This window comes from Plasmodium brasilianum, chromosome 2 (genome assembly GCF_023973825.1).
Source record: "Plasmodium brasilianum strain Bolivian I chromosome 2, whole genome shotgun sequence".
Classification (NCBI taxonomy): Eukaryota; Apicomplexa; class Aconoidasida; order Haemosporida; family Plasmodiidae; genus Plasmodium; species Plasmodium brasilianum.
This window is the reverse complement of record NC_090115.1, coordinates 830,550-853,028: the sequence shown is the minus strand read 5'-3', so window position 1 is coordinate 853,028 and position 22,479 is coordinate 830,550. Positions and strand designations below refer to the sequence as shown.

Here is a 22,479-nt window from a genome sequence, read left to right as displayed (position 1 = left end):
GGTCTTAAAATGCAATATTTTTTAAATGTAAATTTTGTATATATATACTTATGTGCTTGTGTGTATGTATATTTGTATATGAATATGTATGTATTATGCTTATATATATATGTACATATCCTTGACCGAATCTATATTTATGTAGGATATTTTTGCACGTACAAATTTTCCACATCATCCCAATTTTTACAGCCCTTCTTGAATTTGCCTTAAGCTTAAAAAGCATTTTTATAATTTTAAAAAAACTTAATTCATTATTATTTCAAATACGCAAAATAGCTGAACTTGAGGTGTTTTTAAATATATAATGTTATCAGCATATCCTTTTTTTAGCAATATCTTATTGATATATATTTAACAAAAAACCCAATAAAAAATATATATATAAGCTCATATATTAAATCTAAAAATATCAAAAAGTTGAAGTGTTCATTTTGAAAATATTAATAAAACTACTATTTTTCACGTCATATACTTTTTATAACTTCAAATAGGCATTTAAGAATGCATGTAAAACTACTTTTACCGTATATCATCAAATAATAAATGTAAATTGTAAATTTCCATAATATTTTACATATGTATATAAAACTTATAGGAAATGTATTATGTCTTATTCTTTTTTTTTTTTTTTTTTACTTACTAATTGTATTTATACAGTGAAATACTTCCCATAAAACTTATTTCGAAATAAAAAAGTTCATATCATATGCTTAGCTTATGTAAATACACAAAATGTAGCAATTACCATAAAAGTTGAAGAGTACAGGCAAAAAAGTTTAACCTCAAACAGGTAATCGACCTTTTCCATTGCAATTTTGTGTCTTTGTTCAAATTAAATTAGTTTTATAATTAAAAAAATTAATGGTGTAATATTTTTTTTTTTTTTTGTTTTAAATTAAATGTAAAATTTTAAAATGTAACTATTAGTTCATGGCACAGATGGTATTAAAAAAAAAAAAAAAAAAAGAACTTTCATTAAAAAACTTTATTAGTTTATTCTCCCATTATTCATATGTATATATATATGTATGCACATATAAACATACACATACCTATACATGTATATCTGTGTTTTTTGTAAAACTTTTTTGAGACTTTTCCTTTGTTTTTTACGTGTCACATACATGTTTTACTACTTCAGAAGTTAATAAAATTTGTCACATTTATTTTGTTTCCCTTTTTAACTGTCGTAGCACATGTAAGACCTTACATATAATTTATTTCTATATATCAGTACATCTGAGCATATATATATATATATACAAGTATATGTGAATGTATATGTGTGAACATGGGTGTATACATACACGTATTTGTTTACCAATATTTAGTTATTTATATTACACAACTGTTATATTTAAAAAGGGGAACTTAATGGAAACATTACTACACTTTTGTTATCATGACACTATTTTCCCTTTTCATTCCTTATTTATTCATTTTTATTCATTTTTTATAATTCCTTTTGCATGTTTTTACCAATTAGTAACTTGACACACAATTTTGTCATTCATGAAACTTTTATTTATATACATATAGATTCGTCATTTTTAATGAAGATAATAAAACCACTCTTAATGTATGAACTGAAGTATTACACATCAAATTTTTTTTTTTTTTTTTTATTGCTTACATCAAAAGAAAATTACTTGTGTTAGAGAAAAGAACAAGTAACATGAAGAAATAAAAATAAAAAATGTTTGACTTTCATTCTTTCATTTAACTTTTTTTATTTCACATTTTTAATTTTTTTCCTATTTATTTTATAACACTATACTACATTGTGTTTATATTGTGTTATATTACATGATAAATTATTATGATTTATTTAATTTTATTTTTTAAATGGGGTGTTTTGTTTAATTCTTTTTAATCAAAAAAAGGTTGTTAAGAAAAACTAACGAAAAAATTTTAAGAGGAAAAGAAATTTACTCAAATCATTTTTTACACAATTTTTATTTTAACGTAAAATTTTTTTTTTTTTAATACATAATGTCAAAGTGTAAAGCTGAGCATATGAGATTATCTCATTTTTAAGTACTGTATAAATGCTTTAATAACAAAGCATATCAGTAAAAACGGATTGTAATTTTACGTAAATGTATGTACATACATATATATTTATTACGTATGTATATATACGTATTGGAGTATTTTATTTTCGTTTTTTTGCTATTGTAAATTTTATTTTTTTTTTTACACAAAATCATTTTTATAAAATTATAACTTTAAAGGAGTATACATATACAATATGTGTACATATATATATATTTGTACATTTGAAATTATAAGTTGCAAAAAGATTTTCAAATGTACAAGTGAAATATCGATTTCCAAATTTTCACGAATAAATTATTTTTGTTGTAACCTTATAACATGTGTTTATTTTTTTCTTTTTAACATTTCCCTATTTCCCCCCTTCGTTCATTTTTAGCATATATATATATACACATGTAATATACATATAGTAATATCTTGTACTAATCAATCAAGTACTTCAAAACTGAATGAAATTGTGAACACTTTTTAATTATGTGTTTAAAATTTTAAGGATATGAATGAGTGCACATATAACACCATTTTTTTCTTTTTCACGAGGAAATATTCTATATTGTTACACGAAAATATACAGTTTAATGCCCACAAAATATATAAAGGAAACATAATAAGCAATACTAAAGAAGCAAATTAAGAGGACCAGTAACAGAATTAAACAAGTGAAGTTGTAACAGAATTAAACAAGTGAAGTTGTAACAGAATTAAACAAGTGAAGTTGTAACAGAATTAAACAAGTGAAGTTGTAACAGAACTGAACGAACGAAGTTGTAACATAACGAAACAAGCCAAGTTGTAACAGAACTGAACGAACGAAGTTGTAACATAACGAAACAAGCCAAGTTGTAACAGAACTGAACGAACGAAGTTGTAACATAACGAAACAAGCCAAGTTGTAACAGAACAAAATGGGAAGAGACATTAAAGAATTTTATAACTTAAGACGCAGGAATACTGAAAAAAAGAAAGAAAGAAGTTCAATCGTTATAAGGAACACTAGAAACAAAATAACATGTAATAATGGCGTTCTTAAAACAAGCGCGTCTAATTTTTTAGACAAAAATTGTAAAAATAAAGATGGATATAATTCATGCCCATTAATAAACTCTTATAAGGTTAAATCGCAAAAAAAAATGAATGAGCTAAAAAAGGACTATGTATCATGCGATGAAAAATGTAAAAGTAAAGATAATGGAAAACCATCAGAAGGAACCAATAACGTTAATATAGATGATAAAAATAATAAAAATGAATACACAACGGGTGAACCGCGAAATATTGTAGATAAGAATGGGAAAAACAAAAATAAATATTCCATTTTTTATGTTGTTAAATCATATATGTCTGAAACCTATGATAAAAAAGAAAAAATTAATAATCATATTCATTTGGCCTCAAATAAAGAATATATTCTTATGTCGAAAGAGACAAAAAATGACAATGAGAAATTTGATATTAACAAGTATCATTTAAATAATTCTGAAAATGAATATACATGCGATGTTTTAAATAAAAATATGTGCTTAAGGTTATGTACTTCTAGTAATAATAACTTTTCTAGCAAAAAATGCAGCACCAATAGTATAGTTCAAAATTTCAACTTAAATAATGTTATCCGAGAATATAAAAACAATAAGATGCACAAATTTTATGACAACAAGAATTGTAACAATAAGGAGAGTGATGAATATAATTATAGTGTGAATGAAAATATCATCAATGCTAATTTAAACGCATTTGGAGATGATCCTTATTATATAAAGAAAAATAGCGTCAGTTCTATGAATAATAATAAATTCAATTATATGAATAACATTTATGAGCACGATGAAAAAATGAATGAAAAATATTACAATAAAACTCCTGTATATATGAATAAGAAAAATTCTATATATCATCAATTTGGAAAAGGCATAGAAAACCTTACCAATAATTTAAACAGTGAACAAGATGATTTACCCTCTGCTAAAAATATCAACACTCCAAATAACCTTAACATATTAAATGAAAAAACTCAAATAAAAAGAAGAAATTATATAAGCGATGAAAACAAAACCTTTTATCCAAAATGTTGCCTCAACAATTTCATAGATGAAAAAAAAAAAAATCTTGGTATGAATTTTTATCATTCAAAATTTATTAATAATAAAGAAAATTTTCAATTGTCGAATAATACGAATTATGAAGATATACGTAAAAAGGAAAATAGGGTTATTCACAACAAAAATTTCAATAGTAAGTCACATGTACAGAACACTCTTTATAAGTACAGTCATAACGATGCTCAAAGTAAAAATAATAATGTTAATGGCAGTAGCAATGGTATGAATAATGGTACTAATAATAGTACAAATAATAGAAATAACAAAATTGCGGAAGACACAATAACCCCTAACAGCAGTGGTAAACCGAACAATAATGACATCAAAGTGAACATACCTAGAAGTGATCTCATCAAACAAGCTTCGAAAAACATTAGTTGCGAATATAAATTTTTTAATAATGTATCAATGCGTATACCGTATAATAATTATGAACAGGAGGAAAAAATAGGACGTGGCATTAGTAACCATAGTAGCAGTAATAATATATACCATGAGAACAGGTACAGTGACAATTACAGCAACATTCATAATATTCAGAAGAAGAGTTACTCCATTAATCATAATTGCAATAGAATCTATAATGGCGACGATAGTTACAATGATAGTAACAGTGATGATGAGGATAACAACGACAAAGATAACAGTAATGGAGATGATAAAAATAACAGCGACGCAAATAAAGACGTTAGGGATGGAGGTAAAGACAGTAGCGATTTAGATAAAGACAGTATCTATGGAGGTAAAAACAATAGCGATTTAGATAAAGACAGTATCTATGGAGGTAAAAACAATAGCGATTTAGATAAAGACAGTATCTATGGAGGTAAAAACAATATCGATTTAGATAAAGACAGTATCTATGGAGGTAAAAACAATATCGATTTAGATAAAGACAGTATCTATGGAGGTAAAAACAATATCGATTTAGATAAAGACAGTATCTATGGAGGTAAAAACAATAGCGATTTAGATAAAGACAGTATCTATGGAGGTAAAAACAATATCGATTTAGATAAAGACAGTATCTATGGAGGTAAAAACAATAGCGATGGGGATAAAGACAGTAGCTATGGTTGTAAAAGCAGTAGCGGATATGACAAAAGAAACAGTAATTATCATAATAGAAGTTACTATGAGGGGGAGCATTACAGAAAGAACAGAACTGACGAAAGAGACTATAACGAAGAATCAGTCAAGCAAACAATGTGTTATGATGAAAGGCCCCTTCGTAATGAAGTAAGTAATTTGTATGATGAAATTTTGAATAAACACATTAACAGTTCAGATGATATCAAAAATAACTTTTCTTCAGATGAAATTGAAAAAAAAGACCATCAAAATAAATGTAAAGAAAAAAATTTATACTCAAGTAGTAATAATATAACTTTTCCTATCCATAATTTATCAAATAAAAATGATGTTTACCATAATTGGAAAAAAAATAATTATCATATATTTGATTCGTTAAACGATATAATACATGAGGTTAAAAAAAAAAGCAATTTATTTTTAAATAATTATAAGAATAAAGATATAACAATTGAAAATAATGTACGAAAGAACAAAATTTACAATAACTCTTTCTGTAGTAAAAATAATATCAACAACCTTTCTACCACTCTTCCTCCAGTATATGAAGATAGTAATTTTAAAAACAGCACCAATACAACATATGTGAACAGTGATGTACATGAGCAACAAAGAGCTAGTAATCATTCAGCAACTTTAAGATGCGCTTCCCATTCGGAAAGTAGAAGTAATATTTACAGCCCGGAAAAATATAATGCTAACTTTAAGTGCAACATGTACAGGCATAATTACAGCGATGACAATAGTAACAGAAGCAGTGGTAATATTAGTGGTAATATTAGAGGTAATAGTAGCCGCAGTAGTAGCGGTGGTAGTAGTTGTAGTAGGAGCGATGGTAGTTGCGGCACTAGTAGCAATTATAATAAAAAGCATAATCAAATATATTCGAATAGCAAATATGATGATTTTCATAATGAAAAAAATAAAAATTTTGTAAAATGTTGTAGTATCAACAATAACAACGTCAAAATGCAAACTATAGCTCCACCATCCTTACATGATATTAATTCAAATACAAATGCTAGTAACTCTATTCGTATTCTTAATTCGTCCGACAAAAGTGTAAAATGTAATAGGAAAAAAACTTTTGAGTTTATCAATCATCACCCCCCTTATCCAAATATTATAGAAGAAAATAATTTCGAAGAAAATTTTATAAAAAATGTACAGAATAAAATAGATAGTAATTTGATTCTATTAATAAAAAATGAAGTAAATAATTATAATACTATTCCTTTCAATGACCGTTCAAAGGTAAAAGATAAATATTTTGTTGACAATCATAACCAAGATGATAATTTAACAAATAACGAAATATGCGATAGTTTGAATAAAATAAATAAAACTAAGATTCTACATCATATGATAGATCAAGATAGAAGACCTATGTCAATTTTGGAAAACTCTTTTATTAACTCAAACATTAATCTAAAAAAAGAAGTACCCAAATGGGATATGAACATGCCTATATCAAATGGTTTAAGTGGAAAAAGTAATTTATTCAAAAATAGAAATATATTACATAGGAATAGTATTCATAGTATAGAAAAAGGAAATAATTACCATATCAAACAGAGTGATAGTGCACCAGGTAATTTTAATTATAATATGATATCACAAAAAAATTATGTACAAAAGGGTGAAGACAAGAGAACGTTATTCATTATGGGAAATGGTAGTACAAATCACAACTCTCTAAAATGCACTGCACATGAAAATAATTATATTTTATTAGAAGATGATAAGGATGAAGTAAATAATACTAATTCAAATACATATGAACAAATTGGTGTTTTTAGAAACAAAATGTCTAAAAATGTAAATACCAATTTAACTAAATACTACAAGGAACAAAATTGCTATGAATGCATAGAGGATTCAATATCATTTAATAATGAAAACACCAGTGAAAAGGAAAGTAGTTCGTCTAATATAAGATGCAGTAATAATTTTTCATGTGATAAAGACATTAAGCTTGACACGTATAATTGCTTATATGGATCAACTCCAAACAAACAATTAAATACAAATAACAAGGCAAATGTTCTTTGCTTAAAGAGGTCGAATAAGGATCATTTGTATATTGACATTAATGTGCATAATAATGATTTTAGCAATACCCCCAATGATGCTGTCACTGCTACTTTTTCCACAGTTGCTGCTACTTCTTACGTTCCGAATGGTATTAATGCTTGCAGCAATGTAAAAGAAGGAAATGGAAATAATAACTTCAAAGACAGCAGTAACAGCAGCAGTAATGTCAAATGCGGCGGTAACAGTAACAGTGGCAGCGGAAGTAAAGATTCATGTTGTGCTGCTTCTATAAATAACAATAAAAACTGTGGAAATAGCTACCTTACAAGGAGCAAATCATGCTATGATATTCAGTGCAATTATTCGGAACATAGTATTGACTCTATATACGATGGAAGAAGGAATGAAATATATGAATATGACTCAGTAATGGGAAGAAAAAAATTGAAAAAGCAAAAAAGACCAAAGCTGATACAAATATCAAGAAAAAAACGAAAAACGAAGTCCCTAAACGATATAAAAATTAATTATTCATTAAGTGAAAGCAAGCTGATGCCAGAAAAAAAAAGAAAAAAAAAATGCATTAAGGGGAAGAGTGCAAAAAGTAGTAACATCATTAATGACATCATCAGCAATATCGTCAACAACAATGATGAAAATAATGATCTTCTTCCTTTAACTAATGAAACATTGGATCAGTCATTTCAAAAAACAAAGGAAGAACTTCATCCTAGTAATGATTCAAATGTTAACTCAAACTGTGAGTTATCTGTAATAAGTGAATCTACACCAAGAGCAGCGTTGACAGAACATAGTGGAACCAAGTTAGGGGATTGTACTAAAATAAATAATGTAAGTATGATGGATTACTATAGGAATTATGATTCGGTTCAAAGTATTAAAGGGGATATATTAAAAAATGAAAAGTTCCCATTCATATTTTACGATTCTAATATTCGTAATTTAGTAATATATTATAAGGATGATTATACTGATGCGATTAAAAGTAAATATTTTTCAGCTCAACGATTTGGACATGCAACAGCCAAAAAAATTGCTTTAAACTTTTTAAGATCCTTAGGAATTAATCCGGATCATTTGGAAAATAATAATGTCTTTTCATATGAAAAAGATGCAAAAAGTAAATTATTTAATATGACCGTAGGAAAGGTAAATATAAATAAAGACGAAAATTCTAATGTTAATTATATATATGATAAGAAAAAAAGAAATGTCATTGTTTCATGGATTAACAAAAATAAAGGATATACTTTCAGGAAATTTTCGACTCAGAGATTTGGTTTTGATGTTGCCGTATGTCTATCTATTGATTTTTATAAAAATTTGGGAGGTTTAAAAGAAGAAGAAGAAATACGAAATTATATTGATAGAATTAATTCTAGTTTTAAAAATATTAGAATTCTAACAAGTAAAAAAAAAAAACTTTTTAAAAATAAGGTAGCAAAGGGTGAAGACTTTTTAGACATATGCACAAGTAGTTATGAAAATATATATGATTGCAATAACTCATCCTTTTTTTTCCTAAATAATGTGAGGTTTAATATAGAAAATATGAAAAATCAAAGTATGTTTAATGGAGTTACAGTTACTACTTACAAATTTCAGAAATATACAAATCTATTTTATATAACTAATCAATTTTATCAAATCCTGGAAAGTAAATTAAAAAATATTCAAAATGCTGAAGTTAAAATAAATAAGATTTGTTATTACGATTTTTTTTTAAATAGAACCTTTTATTTTTTATATTTAAAATGTTTAGAAAATGTTAAATCAATTATATGTGATGAAAATATTCAAAATTTTATCAAGATGTATGAACAGGTTAAGAATGTTAATAATCTATCTTATCAAAAAGTGCAAGATAGAATTATTAGTAATTACACTAATAATCACAAAACGAACTATTTTCAAATTATTGACCATTATTGTGATAGTGAGATACATAAAAATTATAGCAATAGAAATGTTAATTATTTTATTAGTAAGATAGACTATTATAGAGATGATGATATATTAATGAAAGGATACTACACGTCTGATGATGCTACAATTTATGAAATTTTGTTCCTATCAAATGATTACAAAAATGTATTAGATGATGAATTTTATTTTACAGACCCTATCAGTAATGTAAATCACAACAAATTAACTCCAATGGACAATACACACAAAAGAATGACAAGAACAAAAAAGTATAAAAATAGGAAAAACTTTCAGAATTATCATTTTTATTACAATAATAAAAGGAAAAATATGTTCATTGATTATGACAATACAAATGAGGGAGAAAATGAGATGCAGGATGACAAGAAAATATTCATGAGAAATAAAAAAAAAATGACGAAATACAAAAAAAGGAATAAAAATGTTATTAAAAGGAAAAATATCCTTATATCAAAAAAAATTCCTATCATGAGTAACAGAAAAGGAAAAAGCCTTTATGAGGAGTACACGCAAGGGGGATATGAAGAAGGGACTAATGAGGGGGAATGTGAACGGATGAACGAAGAAGACAATGAAGAAGCCAATAAAGAGATTAACATTCAGCATAACGAAAGAGACAATTTTCAGATTAACGAAATTGGCAATGTTCAGAATAGCCAAAAGGACAACATTCAGATTAACGAAATTGGCAATGTTCAGAATAGCCAAAAGAACAACATTCAGATTAATGAAGAGGACAATAAAACAAATTGCAGAGAAATCAACATCTGCATGAAAAAAGAGGGCAATAAAGAAGCCTGTAAGGATAACAGTACATGTATTGGTGAAGAGCACAGTAGAGTAAGTCGTAGAGGAGCTAAGAGGGGAGCCTATAAAAAAATAAGAAAAAAAATAGGCAAAAGGTTTGGTAAAGGAACCAAAAAGCGGGTAAGTAAACGGATCAATAAAGAGATAAACCGAGAATCCAATAAGGGGACCTATAGAGGGGTCAATAAAAGGGTTTATAAAAGATCCAGCAAAGGGACGAACAAAATGGCAAGCAAAATGACAAGTAAAATGGAAAACAAAGTGACAAGCAAAATGGCAAGCAAAGATCTAAACAACATTTCCTTTTTAAGAAAAAAAAAGTTCGCATCAACGAATAAAAATATAAACAGTTTACTTATGAAAGGAAGGAAGTATATATTATGTTATAATTACATGGGAAAATTTCAGGTTAAAGTATTTAGCGCAGATATATATGGGGCTATGACAGCGCAGAAAAAATCTGTTGCATTTTTACAACAAGTTAAAAAGGAACTTAAAAGTGATGGAAAAATTTTATATAGTGATAACAACAACAAAACAGCATTCGAAATAACAAACTCATTGATGAAATCTGTTCTATTAAATCCGTTAGAACAACAATCCTGCTCACTAAACAACGGTGATAGTATAATTCTTACTGATCCTATTAATACAATTGTGAAGAAGAAAAGAGAAAGGAAGAGAAAAAATCCATTGGTAATAGTTGATCAAAGCTATGAAAAAGATTTACATTGTAATCAACAAATTGAAGATGGATATAACAACCAGAGAAACTGGGAACAAAGATACTATTCGTATAAGAAAGAAATGGAGAAAGCGAGAAATGCCAGTATACAGCAATATGAAGCAAACGAAATGAATGCGCAAAATAGGAGTTACAAAGGCCATAATGATAATTATGGCATACACATTTCTAAACAAAGCAGTTACCTAAATAGCAAAATTAATGACTCTGCGGATGATCACATTGCTCATTATATTTATGAGAGTGAGCATATTAATAAGAATGAGTCAACAAATAGAGTTAACAATATTCAAAGCACGACGTTAAAAGCTAGCGATGGTTCCTTTGGTGAAAGCAAAATTCCTGACAATTGTGAACAGCATGATGTAGACAACTTGCAAAATGATCTATTGTGTAACACTAGCTGTTTTCAAAATAAAAACAGTTCAACAGAGGATATGTATGCAAACACTTCGTTTAATGGATCCTTTAGAAATGACTTAAATGAAAATGTATATGAAGCAAAGGACGACAAAAATATTTCTTCAAATAACGTTGCGGAAACGTACTATAAGATAAACAGTTTTGAATGTACAGAAGAGATAGTACCCAAAAGTTATGCGAAAACATACAGCTTTGCAACAGAATATGAAATGAATACCACTTCAGTTATCAGAGAAGAAAAAATAAACAGCACTATAAGGAGTGAAAATGAAGGTGAAAAAGAAAAAAAGGAATTCCTCAATGCAAAGCAAAATGAATTGAACCTGGTTCATGTAATGAATCTTGACATTCATAATGGTAATAGTAACAATAATAGTAGCAACGACAAGAACAGTAACGGTAACTACAACGATTACGGCAACTGCAGTGGTGACGATGACAGTAACGGTGCGGCAAGAAAAGATATGAACAAGTTAAAGGGCGAGAAAAATATAGTGGAACATGTTAAAAAGGAAAGAATAAACTGCCCAAATAGTTTTAATAAATTAAACCCAGAACAAAAAATAATTAAAGGATATATGACCTTAAGGAAGGAACAAGGAATAACACCAAATGTAAAAAGAGTATACTCACTGTACGATTTATACAATAAGATTATTAACGAATGTGACTACACTGATTTTTTATCACAAGGTATCATACAAAAAATACTGAAAAACAAGAATGAAAGACAAAATGAAGATGTTCTTACACATTATCATAGTAAACGGTTAATTATAAAAAATAAGAAAATAGAAAATATGAAAAACGATCATATACAAAATGTGAAAATAAATAAGTACAAATTAATAAATAAGGAAATAGAGAGAAGCTGTGAATACATGGGACAAGGTAATTTGGGAAATATAATGGAAGTACAAAATCAAAGAGACACAGAGAATAAAAACAACAGAAAAATAATGAAATTTCCTTCGAATCAAAAAGGACAAGGAGAAAAAATTAACAAGATTAGCACTTTATATAAAACGCGTAATTTTTATAATGACTGGAGTGGACTAGTCAAATATTATACATCAAAAGGTGTGGTTAAAATACCCAAAATATGTGTACATAAATTAGCTAGGAAAAAAGGCTATATGAAACTAACCTGCATAATTTATAGAGGAAAAGGAGAATTTGTTTCCTACTTCTTAGAAAGAACAAATAAAAAAGTTAATGATAAGAACATAATAAAAAATGAAAATGACGACAATACAAACGCTAATTCATTTACACCTTATAAGAACAATGAAAAATATATCTACACCAGATTTAAAAGTTATAAACTCGGTAAAACGGGATCGAAGGAACAAAATGTTCAAGCACATAAAAAGTATTTTTTAAGAGAAAAGCAAAATAATTTCATTTAAGAATATATTTTATTTTAAAAGTTTGGACTTTATTTTTTTAAACAACATATAACAGTACAAGGTTATTAATGGTATACCTTTTAAACTTTTATTTTTTTTTTTTTTTTAACGTAATCCTACTTTTTGAACCACAAATTTTTGTTTTTATTTTATTACATTTAATTAATAAACATGTGCATACATGACAGACTTTGTCCTTGAACGATTTGTGTTTTACAATTCGTGTAATTCCTTTTCCTAAATTTCGCATATATGTAGTTAAAAATAGGTGCACATATACATTCACATTCTTATAGCTAGATGTATAATTATATTTATATATAATTAGCACAAGTAACAATTTATCCCAGATTAAAAAAATGACAAAAACCAAAGTGTTTGCAACTATTACTCTTGAAGTTGCTGAGTAGTTGTTAAAAGGAGAATAAGAGAAAAGCTTCAATTAATTTTTAATTTAAATGGCTTTGATATATTTTTGGTATATATTTACATATATATATATATATGTTCATGTATGTATTTATGACATCGTTTTACCTATCTTGTTTTTCCCTGCATAAATTGCTCATGGCAAAAGAACAAATATAAAAAAATAAATAAATAAACTGCATTCTATATAAACGTGTAATTTTCAATCATTATAATTCTTTTAATATTAATAGCATGCATGATTTTATATTTTGTTTACAAGTAACTCCTTTTTATTTTTAACCTTCTAAAGGTTATTATTTTTTAATATTGAACTTTTTATGCTTATGGTAATTTTATTATATACTAATAAAATATATAAAAATTAAGCTACGAATGTGTTTAGACGAATGTTATCAACGTCGATAAGTATTTATATATATTTATATATATGTATTACCTTTTAAAGTAACGTTTAAGAAATACCTTAATCTTAAAATGCTTAATACTCAATGCGTACTTTTGTTTTGTTTAATTTTTTTCCGCAATTATATGAAATGTAGTGTTGATAAGTTCAAGGCATTTTCCATGTCACCTATACATAGGTATGACACTTGCGATATTATAGCTCTAATAATCAAAATTAAAAATAATTATTTTTAGAGAAATTTACACATATTCATATTTTTTTTAAGATAAATATAAGCAAATTTTTTTATTTCTCTAATACAAGTTCCTACTGCAAAACAAAATGAGAAATGAGAAAAGAACAGTAACCAACTGAATTTTCTGCATGCACAATATTCAGTCTAAAAAATGAACTTTCCTTTTCTTTCGCTCATTTAGCTCCACACGTTGGTCACTCAGCGTAGGTATTTCGTATATATATATATATATATGCACATGGGGGATTAATGTACATTTATGTATTCATTTAACTATATACGGGGAAAAAACATTAAATAATATATTAATATTTAAAAGCTGCAAAAATATGTAGATTTTATATGGTTTAACTTTTATTTTTGTGTCAGCTGGTTTAACAATTTTTAAGCAATCACATTCATAGTACTACAAATAAAAACCGTGAGATATATATAAATTTTTATGATTAATTAAAAGCTTTTCCTATATGTGATGATATATATAAAAACGAAAAAAAAAAAAAAAAAGAGAGAAAAGGAGGAAAATTTTTATCTCTTAAAAAGAAAGACTAGCGCCTTCTGCATTTCCTCTACACACAAACATGTCTTTCTTCATTGTCTTAACTTGTAATGAACTTGAACCATTTGGTAATACGCTTATTGCATCAACTCCTTCTAAATCAAAAGGATCATTAACTTTTAGTGGTATTACCTATCATGTTAAAATTCATTTTTAAAATACGTAAACACATAATATAAATAAAACTTCACATGTATATACAAATAAGGAAAATAAAAAATATATCCACAACCATGAACAGAAAGAAAAAAAAAAAAAAAAAAAAAGAATTTCACCAACAGAAATTTATTTAAACAATCTATAAGATAATATAATATAGATATAATACTATTGTTTTTATTCTTAAATCTTACATTATTTCCTTTTAAAAAATAGAAATTTACTTTTATTGGGAATGAGTCATTAAAATGTGGTAACAAAGTTATCACTCCCTTTATGTCCTTTGCCTCTTTGAAAAATTGGCAAAGACCTGAAAAAAATAACTTTTTGTCCGACTAAAAGATGAAAAAAACGAAAAAAATATTAAAATTGTAAAAAATATAAAAAGGTAAAATAGGTAAAAAAGATATAAAAAGTTGATGAAATAAAACAAAAGAAAAGGGAATATAGATTAACGACTCGGTAAATTACAGATGGGTAAAAATTAAATGGATGCATTTTTCAACTTTCTTATTTTCGCTTTATTTCTAAAATTGATACTTGTAAATTTCTAATTAATTCTGACTTCCCACTATTACTTGTAAATTTAAACTCTGCAACAGGCTTTGTTGGTCTTATGTACAGTAACGCATTTTCCACTTTCTCTTTTTTCCATACAATAAATAATGATCCATTTGACGCATTATCAAAAATTAAATAAGCTCCCTTTACATCTGTCATTGTGTATAAAATTATGTGTAAAATATTACCTGCTTGTTGTTTTCGTTTTCTTTTGTTATAAAATTACATAAGAGAGTAAACAATTTTCTTCTTCATATATTCATATAAGTGTACACAAATGTATAATAAACATAAGAATTTTTTTTTTTTATTTAAATATTTATATAAAAATTTTTATAAAAATTGATATGTACATATAAAAAATCAGAACAAATACATCTTGAATTAATATGGAAATGAAATTTTCGAATTTTAAAATTAAAAAAAAAAGAAAAAATAATAAAATATATAAATGAATAAGTAAACAAATTAATGAATAAACAAATAAATGAATTAATGAATGAATGAACACACATAAGGCGTTCAAATTTTAGAATTAAAAAAGAAAACATTTTCAAATAAGTTAAGAATTTTCCTATTAGCTAAAATGGAAATTCACACACATTTAAAGCCATTTTCAAAGGAATACAAAGTTTTGTTCTGTATACCTTTAAGTAGATATTTATATAAGGTATTTGAGTATGCATTTACAAAAAAAGATTTGCTTATTACATCCAGAAATAAGCACATAAACAAATGTACAACTTCAATTATTTTTTTTAAATGCTGCTAAAAGAAGTGTGCACGTCATAATTTTGAGTCCTCATATTACATTTACTTAAAATATTTAAAAAGTATATATCAGATTATATTTTTATATTTTAACACTTCTATAGACAATTATTATTAAATTTACAAAATGAGCACTTGCGCAGTTTGCCATAATGTGTAAAGTTTGTTACACATATATATATATATATACAACAACAAATGAACATACAGGCTAAGCATGTAATTGAGTACGTATATGAACATATATATATATATACATGCTCATCAATTTGAAGCTGCATAATCTGCTTTATTCTACATCTGACGTGTGCGCAAAAGTATATACTTATATACATTTACTTTATTTTCAAAAATTCGCTTTTTACATATATATATTAATTTGCTCATTTTATACCTCTATTAGTAGAGAAGGTTTCTGAAACAAATAAAAAAAAAAAGGAAAGAAAAAGAAAAAGAAAAAGAAAATGAAAATGAAAATAATTGTCAAAATTAAGTAATTTTTTAAACTCCTTGTTGTTATAACAATATAATGCATATATATATAGATACATAAAATGCGTAGAAATTTTTTATCCTTTATTCTTTCAATTTGAACGTTTTGTACCTTTTACTTGATTAATCACACTCCTACAGCAGATTGCCATTCTGTCGATTCACTATGGTAGAAGTAAAAATAGAAACAGAATTATATATATGTAAAATTAAAAAAAAAAATTTCTTTCGTACTGTTTTCTATGCTTCATGTTTTTATAAATTCTTATACTTTTTTTATAAAAAAAAAAAAAGTGTATAATACGAAAAAAATAACATATTAGTATAGACTTTTTTTTTTTTATATAATATGATATATATATGCAGGTCTATATAATAATGTTAAAATAGCAGACAAAAAAAAAAAAAAGAAAAAAGGGGGAAGAAAAATTTGTTTTTTAAACATTTTTTCTGCAATTAAAAATTAGAATATTTTACAATTTCGTATTCATTTATATTTCATCTTCCATTATTATTTTTATATCTACAACGTTTAAACAAAAGAAAATTACATAAAAAAAAAAAAAAAGAATAATTGAAGAAAATATAATTTTGTTTTAAACAGATTTTTTCTGTAGTAAAAAATTTAAATATTTTTCATTTTCATTCATTACTTTAATTCCTTTTCATTGTTATTTTTATTTTTATAACTGAAATATTTAAACAAGATAAAATGGAAAAAACAAAAATAAATATAGAAAAGAAAAAATTGTGTGCAAGTGGTAATTCAATACGTAAAAAAAAAAAAATAAATAACTAAAAATTTCCCGTATTTGTTTTCCTTTTTTTTTTCCAGCTGGCTAAATAGTTATCTTCTGTAAGTTTGTATAAGTAAAAAGGATATTAATATTCTGAATTGCCCTGTTGAGTTTTCATATTAATGTTCTTTTAACCTTCATGTTAGAGTTTACACCAACTGTTCATGTTGAAGCACACATGTTGATATTCGACTAATATATACTTGAATTCTTACATTAATTGCCTATGATTTTTCAACTCAATAAAATGTAACCAAAAATTTTTTCATTGTTAAATTATTTATTACACTATAAATTACAGAAGAACATACTATGTTCGTTAAATATAATACATTTGTAAAAACATACACTTCAGTATATACATAAATGGTATACAATAAGATATACCAAATTTACATACATGTATATATATATATATATATATATAATACATCTAATATAATTCATATATATGTATATATTCAATATGATTATTTGGCACATATAGCTTTAATTATGGCTAATCCTTTTACTTAGTTTTTTAGAAGTTTCATAAAAAAACAATTTATGAACATAATATTTCATATGCCCAAGATATAATAAATATTCAAAATAATATTATTAAAAAATGTTTGTCTGTATTAATATTAAAAGCAACACACATTTTTAGGTATAAAAATTAAAAAAAAAAATTTAAATGAACTTAAAAATGATGAGTTTTTTTCCTTTTTTTTTTTTTTTTATTAAAAATTTTAATTTCACGTTATGGCAAAATTTGTTAAATAATAAATAATTATAATTGATTCATAAACAACATTTTATAAAGATAATTTTTTTTTTTCTGTTTTTTATTTTATTTTATTTTTACTATTATTTTTTTTTTTTTATGTTAGAAATTAAGAAATAGATTAAAATATACATTCACAATTGCAACTGTTTCCTCTTTTTTTTTTTTTTTTTCATTATTTACAATTAAAACATCTGGAAAACATGAAAATGCATTTTTACGATATAAGAAAAGGTACGTATATATGTAACGTGTATATATATATATATATATATATTATGCACAGCTCATATATAAGGAAATCTTTTCTCCTACAATTATATAAGAACATTGGTAAACACGTAAAAACTGTTAATCAACCTTCTGGTTGGCAGCTCCCGAAAAGAACGAAGACCATTCTAAAGCCTCAATAATAAATAACTGCTTCCTTAAAGATATGTTATGTGGAAGAGTATGGTAAATAATAAATTTGTGAAATAAGGATATATATGGCTGTAACTGCGAGATATTTTTAACGGATGTAATAAATTTAAAATGCTTATCAAGTAATGTATTATAATTTTCGAATTTTTGTTTATCAATTAATTTTAGTTTAATTTCTGGTAAAGATTTATGTTTTATATTACTTAAAATCATTTCAATAGCTTCTTGTGTTATTTTTAAATATTGTTCATTCGATATTTTAACATCCGTATTATTACTATTGTTGTTATTGTTTTCATTAGTGTTTTCCAAAGGGAAATCATCATTATCCTTAACACTTATTTTATCCATATTACTTTTTACCTTATTTCCACATTCTGCTACAGTGCCATTTCCTACGATATCCATTTTTTCAATTGCATTTTTATCTATATTAAACAAAACATTTAATTCTTCTCTCTCTTCATTACTTAATCCTAATCTATCTTTAAGTAAAAATTCATAATCATCTTCTGTATTTACTTTTTCAAAAACTTTTCTACAATAAATGGCTCGATCTCTAGCTCCATAAAAACCTAAATCATCAATAGAAAATTTTTTATGAACAACAAATGTACTAACCCAACTTTGTGATAATTCATCATAAGCTACACCTTCACATCTTGGTAACTTAGCTGCTTTTTTAATATGTGAAGTACCATTCACTTTCACTTGATTCCATCTATTTCTTGGTTGTATTTCTGGCAAATTGAACAGTTTTTCTGCTTGTTTTCTACAATTAATTGCTCTTTCTCTAGCATTTTCAAATCCATATTGACTTATAGGGAAATAATGTTTATGATATTTACCATCAATTTTCCAATGAGCTATCCATCTTTGTCTATTTTTATCAAAACATACTCCTCCTACTCTTGTTATTTGTGATACTTTATTTAGTACTTCTTTTTTTTCATCATCCAAATTTTTATTGCCCTTTTCCATTTTTACTTTATTTCTCTTTTTGTTTATTTTTTTTTGTACACCAATATCCATGTGTTTCTGTTCAATATCCGTACTGCTTCTTTTAATACCAGAGAAGTTCGAATCAAATCCTTCGTTTACTTCTTCTTTAACATTTATTACTTCTCCATGAAATACTAAATCATTTCCATTATATATCAAATCATCTTTCATTTTTCCACTATCATTTAATGAGTTATTTGATATTTGTTCTTCATTAGTACTACAAGAATCTCTCTTACTACCATTGATAACATATCCTTTATTGGTATCCATAAATGTATCCATATAAGTATTCATATTATTAAAAGCAATATCACTACTACAATTTTCATTATCTAAATTATTCCCACTACCCAAATTATCAAAAAGTGCTCCTTCTTCGACTGTAGTACGCTTATTATTTGGAACATGTACAATACTATTCATGGTTAACCCATCATCATTATTCATATATATCATCATACTGTTATTTTCTTCATAACATTCATTATGGCTATTATTTACACTAATATTACAACTGTTTTCAAAATAATTTGTGCTTATTTCACTTTTACTTGTGTTACTCGTGTATTTGCTATGATTTGTTAGTTCTTCATTAATACTTTTTTTTGTTTCTATTTCTGCACAGTTAAAGCTATCAACAAATTTATAATTATCATTAACCATATTTTCATGATTACTAATGTACCCTTCATTTTCATTATTCTCCTCATTTTCGTTACTATCGTCATTATCGTTACAGTCATCGTTCTCATCATTATCACTACCATCTTTATCATTATTGTTATTATTATTCTCATTATCATCGTTATTATTATTATTATTGTTATTATTATTATTATTGTTATTATTATTATTGTTGTTATTATTATTATTGTTGTTGTTGTTGCTTCCACTACTGCTATTTCCATTGTTCCCCCTGTCATTATTGTAATAATTATTATTGTGCTCTCCATTATTATCGCTATTGTAACCATTACTATTATTTCCATTATTGTTATACCCGTTACCATTATTCCCATTGCTGTTGTAACCATCACTATTATCACTATTTCCACTGTTATGAACACAACCAATTGGTCTCCCCTTACTTCCCTTCACATGATACTTACCATATATGGCATCCATTTCCAGGACATCATCTTTTTTCTCCTTTAAATTAGAATATATGCTAAAGAAATAATCTAAAATATCTTCTTCCTTACTGCTTTTACACAATTTCTTATGACTTAAATGTATATATTCTCTTTTAATTATCCACAATCCTCTATTTCCTAACATTCTTTCCACTTCTCTTCTTTGTGCACAAATTAATCCAATATTCTTAAAAATACTGTGCATTTTCATCAATATGCTATTGTTTAATCGCAATTGACTTATACTGTTATATTTGTATAAATGAAATAAAATATGTAACACAACAGAATAAAGTTTTTTTGCACATGTAAATATTGCTATATCACTACGAAGACAATTCTTCCTTTCCCTTTTAAACATATATATAAATAATTTAATGAACAAATTTATATAACAATTTCTTCCAAATTCTCGAGATAGTAACATGGTGCTACTATTTGGATCATTTATATATATACCTTCCCATTGTTCCCTCCCCTCATTACTTGACTTTCTATTCTCTGTACTAAAAAAAGGTACCTCTAAATTGTTCTTTAATTTATACTTTTTATCCATACAAAATGAATAAACATTATTATTTATATGTTTTATAAGCACATTTAATTCTTTCTTTTCAACATGTATTGATAGTTCTGATAATGATGATATTATTAACACTAATGATAATGATCTTAAGTAACTCTCTCTTTTCATATTATTATGCACAACATTCAAATCGCTACTTTGTGATGTTTCCAATTTTCTAATACGCATAAAATTTATGAAATGGTATACATCATCCTTAATTAAACGGTTGATATGGCAAGGTAACAAATTTTTCACAGTTAAATTTTCATCTACACAACTGGATGAAGTATTTTCCCCATCAAATGGTTGGATGTTGTAACTATCATTGGTAACATTAATTTTATCATATAAATTTATGTTTAACATGTTTAACTGGTTACTACTCTTTCTTTCTTCAATTATTTTCTTTATATAATCTTCATACTCACTAAATCTAAGGGCTAATATTTTACCTTTTTCTGATCCGTAAATCTCCACAGGAATTATACTTAGTATCAATTTTTGACTTAAATGATCAAACATAACAAAGAGATATATATTAAATAACTGCACATAATAACAGCCTGAATAATATTCTGCATCTTTCAATTTTAACTTAGAGGGAGTAAAATCATTTAAACCTAACCTATAATAATTAGAAATTTTGTTAATTTCTTTCTTAACACTATTTTTTTCACTTATTCCATTAAAATATTCATCATATATTAAGTTTGATGGGCCACAAAAATTAACAGCTTCAAAATACATTCCTAAAAGTTCTTTATTCTCTTTATTAAAATGTATATAATCCATCTTCTTATACAAATTCTGATATGAAACATCATCAAAACTATTCGACGCATTTTTATTTTGTTTTAATTCATAGTTATATTCAATATGTGTCTCGACCAAAATAACAAATAAGGGCAATTCATAACCTAAATAAAATTTCCCATCTATTGCAAAAGAGTACTCCAAATTAGTTGGAACATTTTCTAAGTTCAATTTTGAGTAACATTTAAAAAAGTAGAATAAATCTAAAGGTATACTAATAGTTCTATATTTATTCTCTTTAAGGTCTAATAAACTTATTTTCTCCAAATTATCATCTACCCTTTCTTCTTCCGACTTTTCCAACGGCAAAAAACTTTTACTCTCACTTAAATTATTCTGATTTAGCAAAATCATGTTTCCCACTATTGTTTTTTAATTTCCTTATTGTTATAATAATTTATATATAATATACTTATATGCATATATAATATACATATATATATGTATATATGTTGTACCTTACATAAATACCTTAGTATAAATGCAGTAAAAATGTAATTACAATATTAAAGAAAAAAAAAAAACTAAAGAGGAAAAATTTTATTAATAAAACGTACATTAATTTAAACAAGCATAATTAATCTGTTTTGCTTTTTTATTTATATATTTATTTGTCTCTCTGTTTCAAATTAATAAATCATGAAAAAATTTTAAAAACCATCTTCCATTATTGTGTTCAAAACATATGTATAATTATAATCACAACTGTAATTGTTTTTTG

The 22,479-nt window shown here is 25.5% G+C and overlaps 3 protein-coding genes across 3 annotated transcripts; 1 reads left to right on the top strand and 2 right to left on the bottom strand.

Moving 5' to 3' along the window:
* Positions 1-2,966: 2,966 nt before the first annotated feature.
* On the top strand, positions 2,967-12,638 carry MKS88_000769 (uncharacterized protein; the record flags this gene model as incomplete). Its single annotated transcript, XM_067219004.1, has 1 exon — positions 2,967-12,638. One exon carries the CDS (start codon positions 2,967-2,969, stop codon positions 12,636-12,638), a length of 9,672 nt encoding a protein of 3,223 aa, XP_067075551.1.
* Positions 12,639-14,246: 1,608 nt separating this feature from the next.
* Positions 14,247-15,149, bottom strand: MKS88_000768 (IMP1-like protein; the record flags this gene model as incomplete). Its single annotated transcript, XM_067218993.1, has 3 exons — positions 14,247-14,402; positions 14,654-14,764; positions 14,970-15,149. 3 exons carry the CDS (start codon positions 15,147-15,149, stop codon positions 14,247-14,249), a joined length of 447 nt encoding a protein of 148 aa, XP_067075550.1.
* Positions 15,150-18,167: 3,018 nt separating this feature from the next.
* MKS88_000767 (AP2 domain transcription factor AP2-L) lies at positions 18,168-22,112 on the bottom strand (the record flags this gene model as incomplete). The annotated part of the gene is made up of 1 exon (XM_067218982.1): positions 18,168-22,112. One exon carries the CDS (start codon positions 22,110-22,112, stop codon positions 18,168-18,170), a length of 3,945 nt encoding a protein of 1,314 aa, XP_067075549.1.
* Between the last annotated feature and the right edge of the window lie 367 nt (positions 22,113-22,479).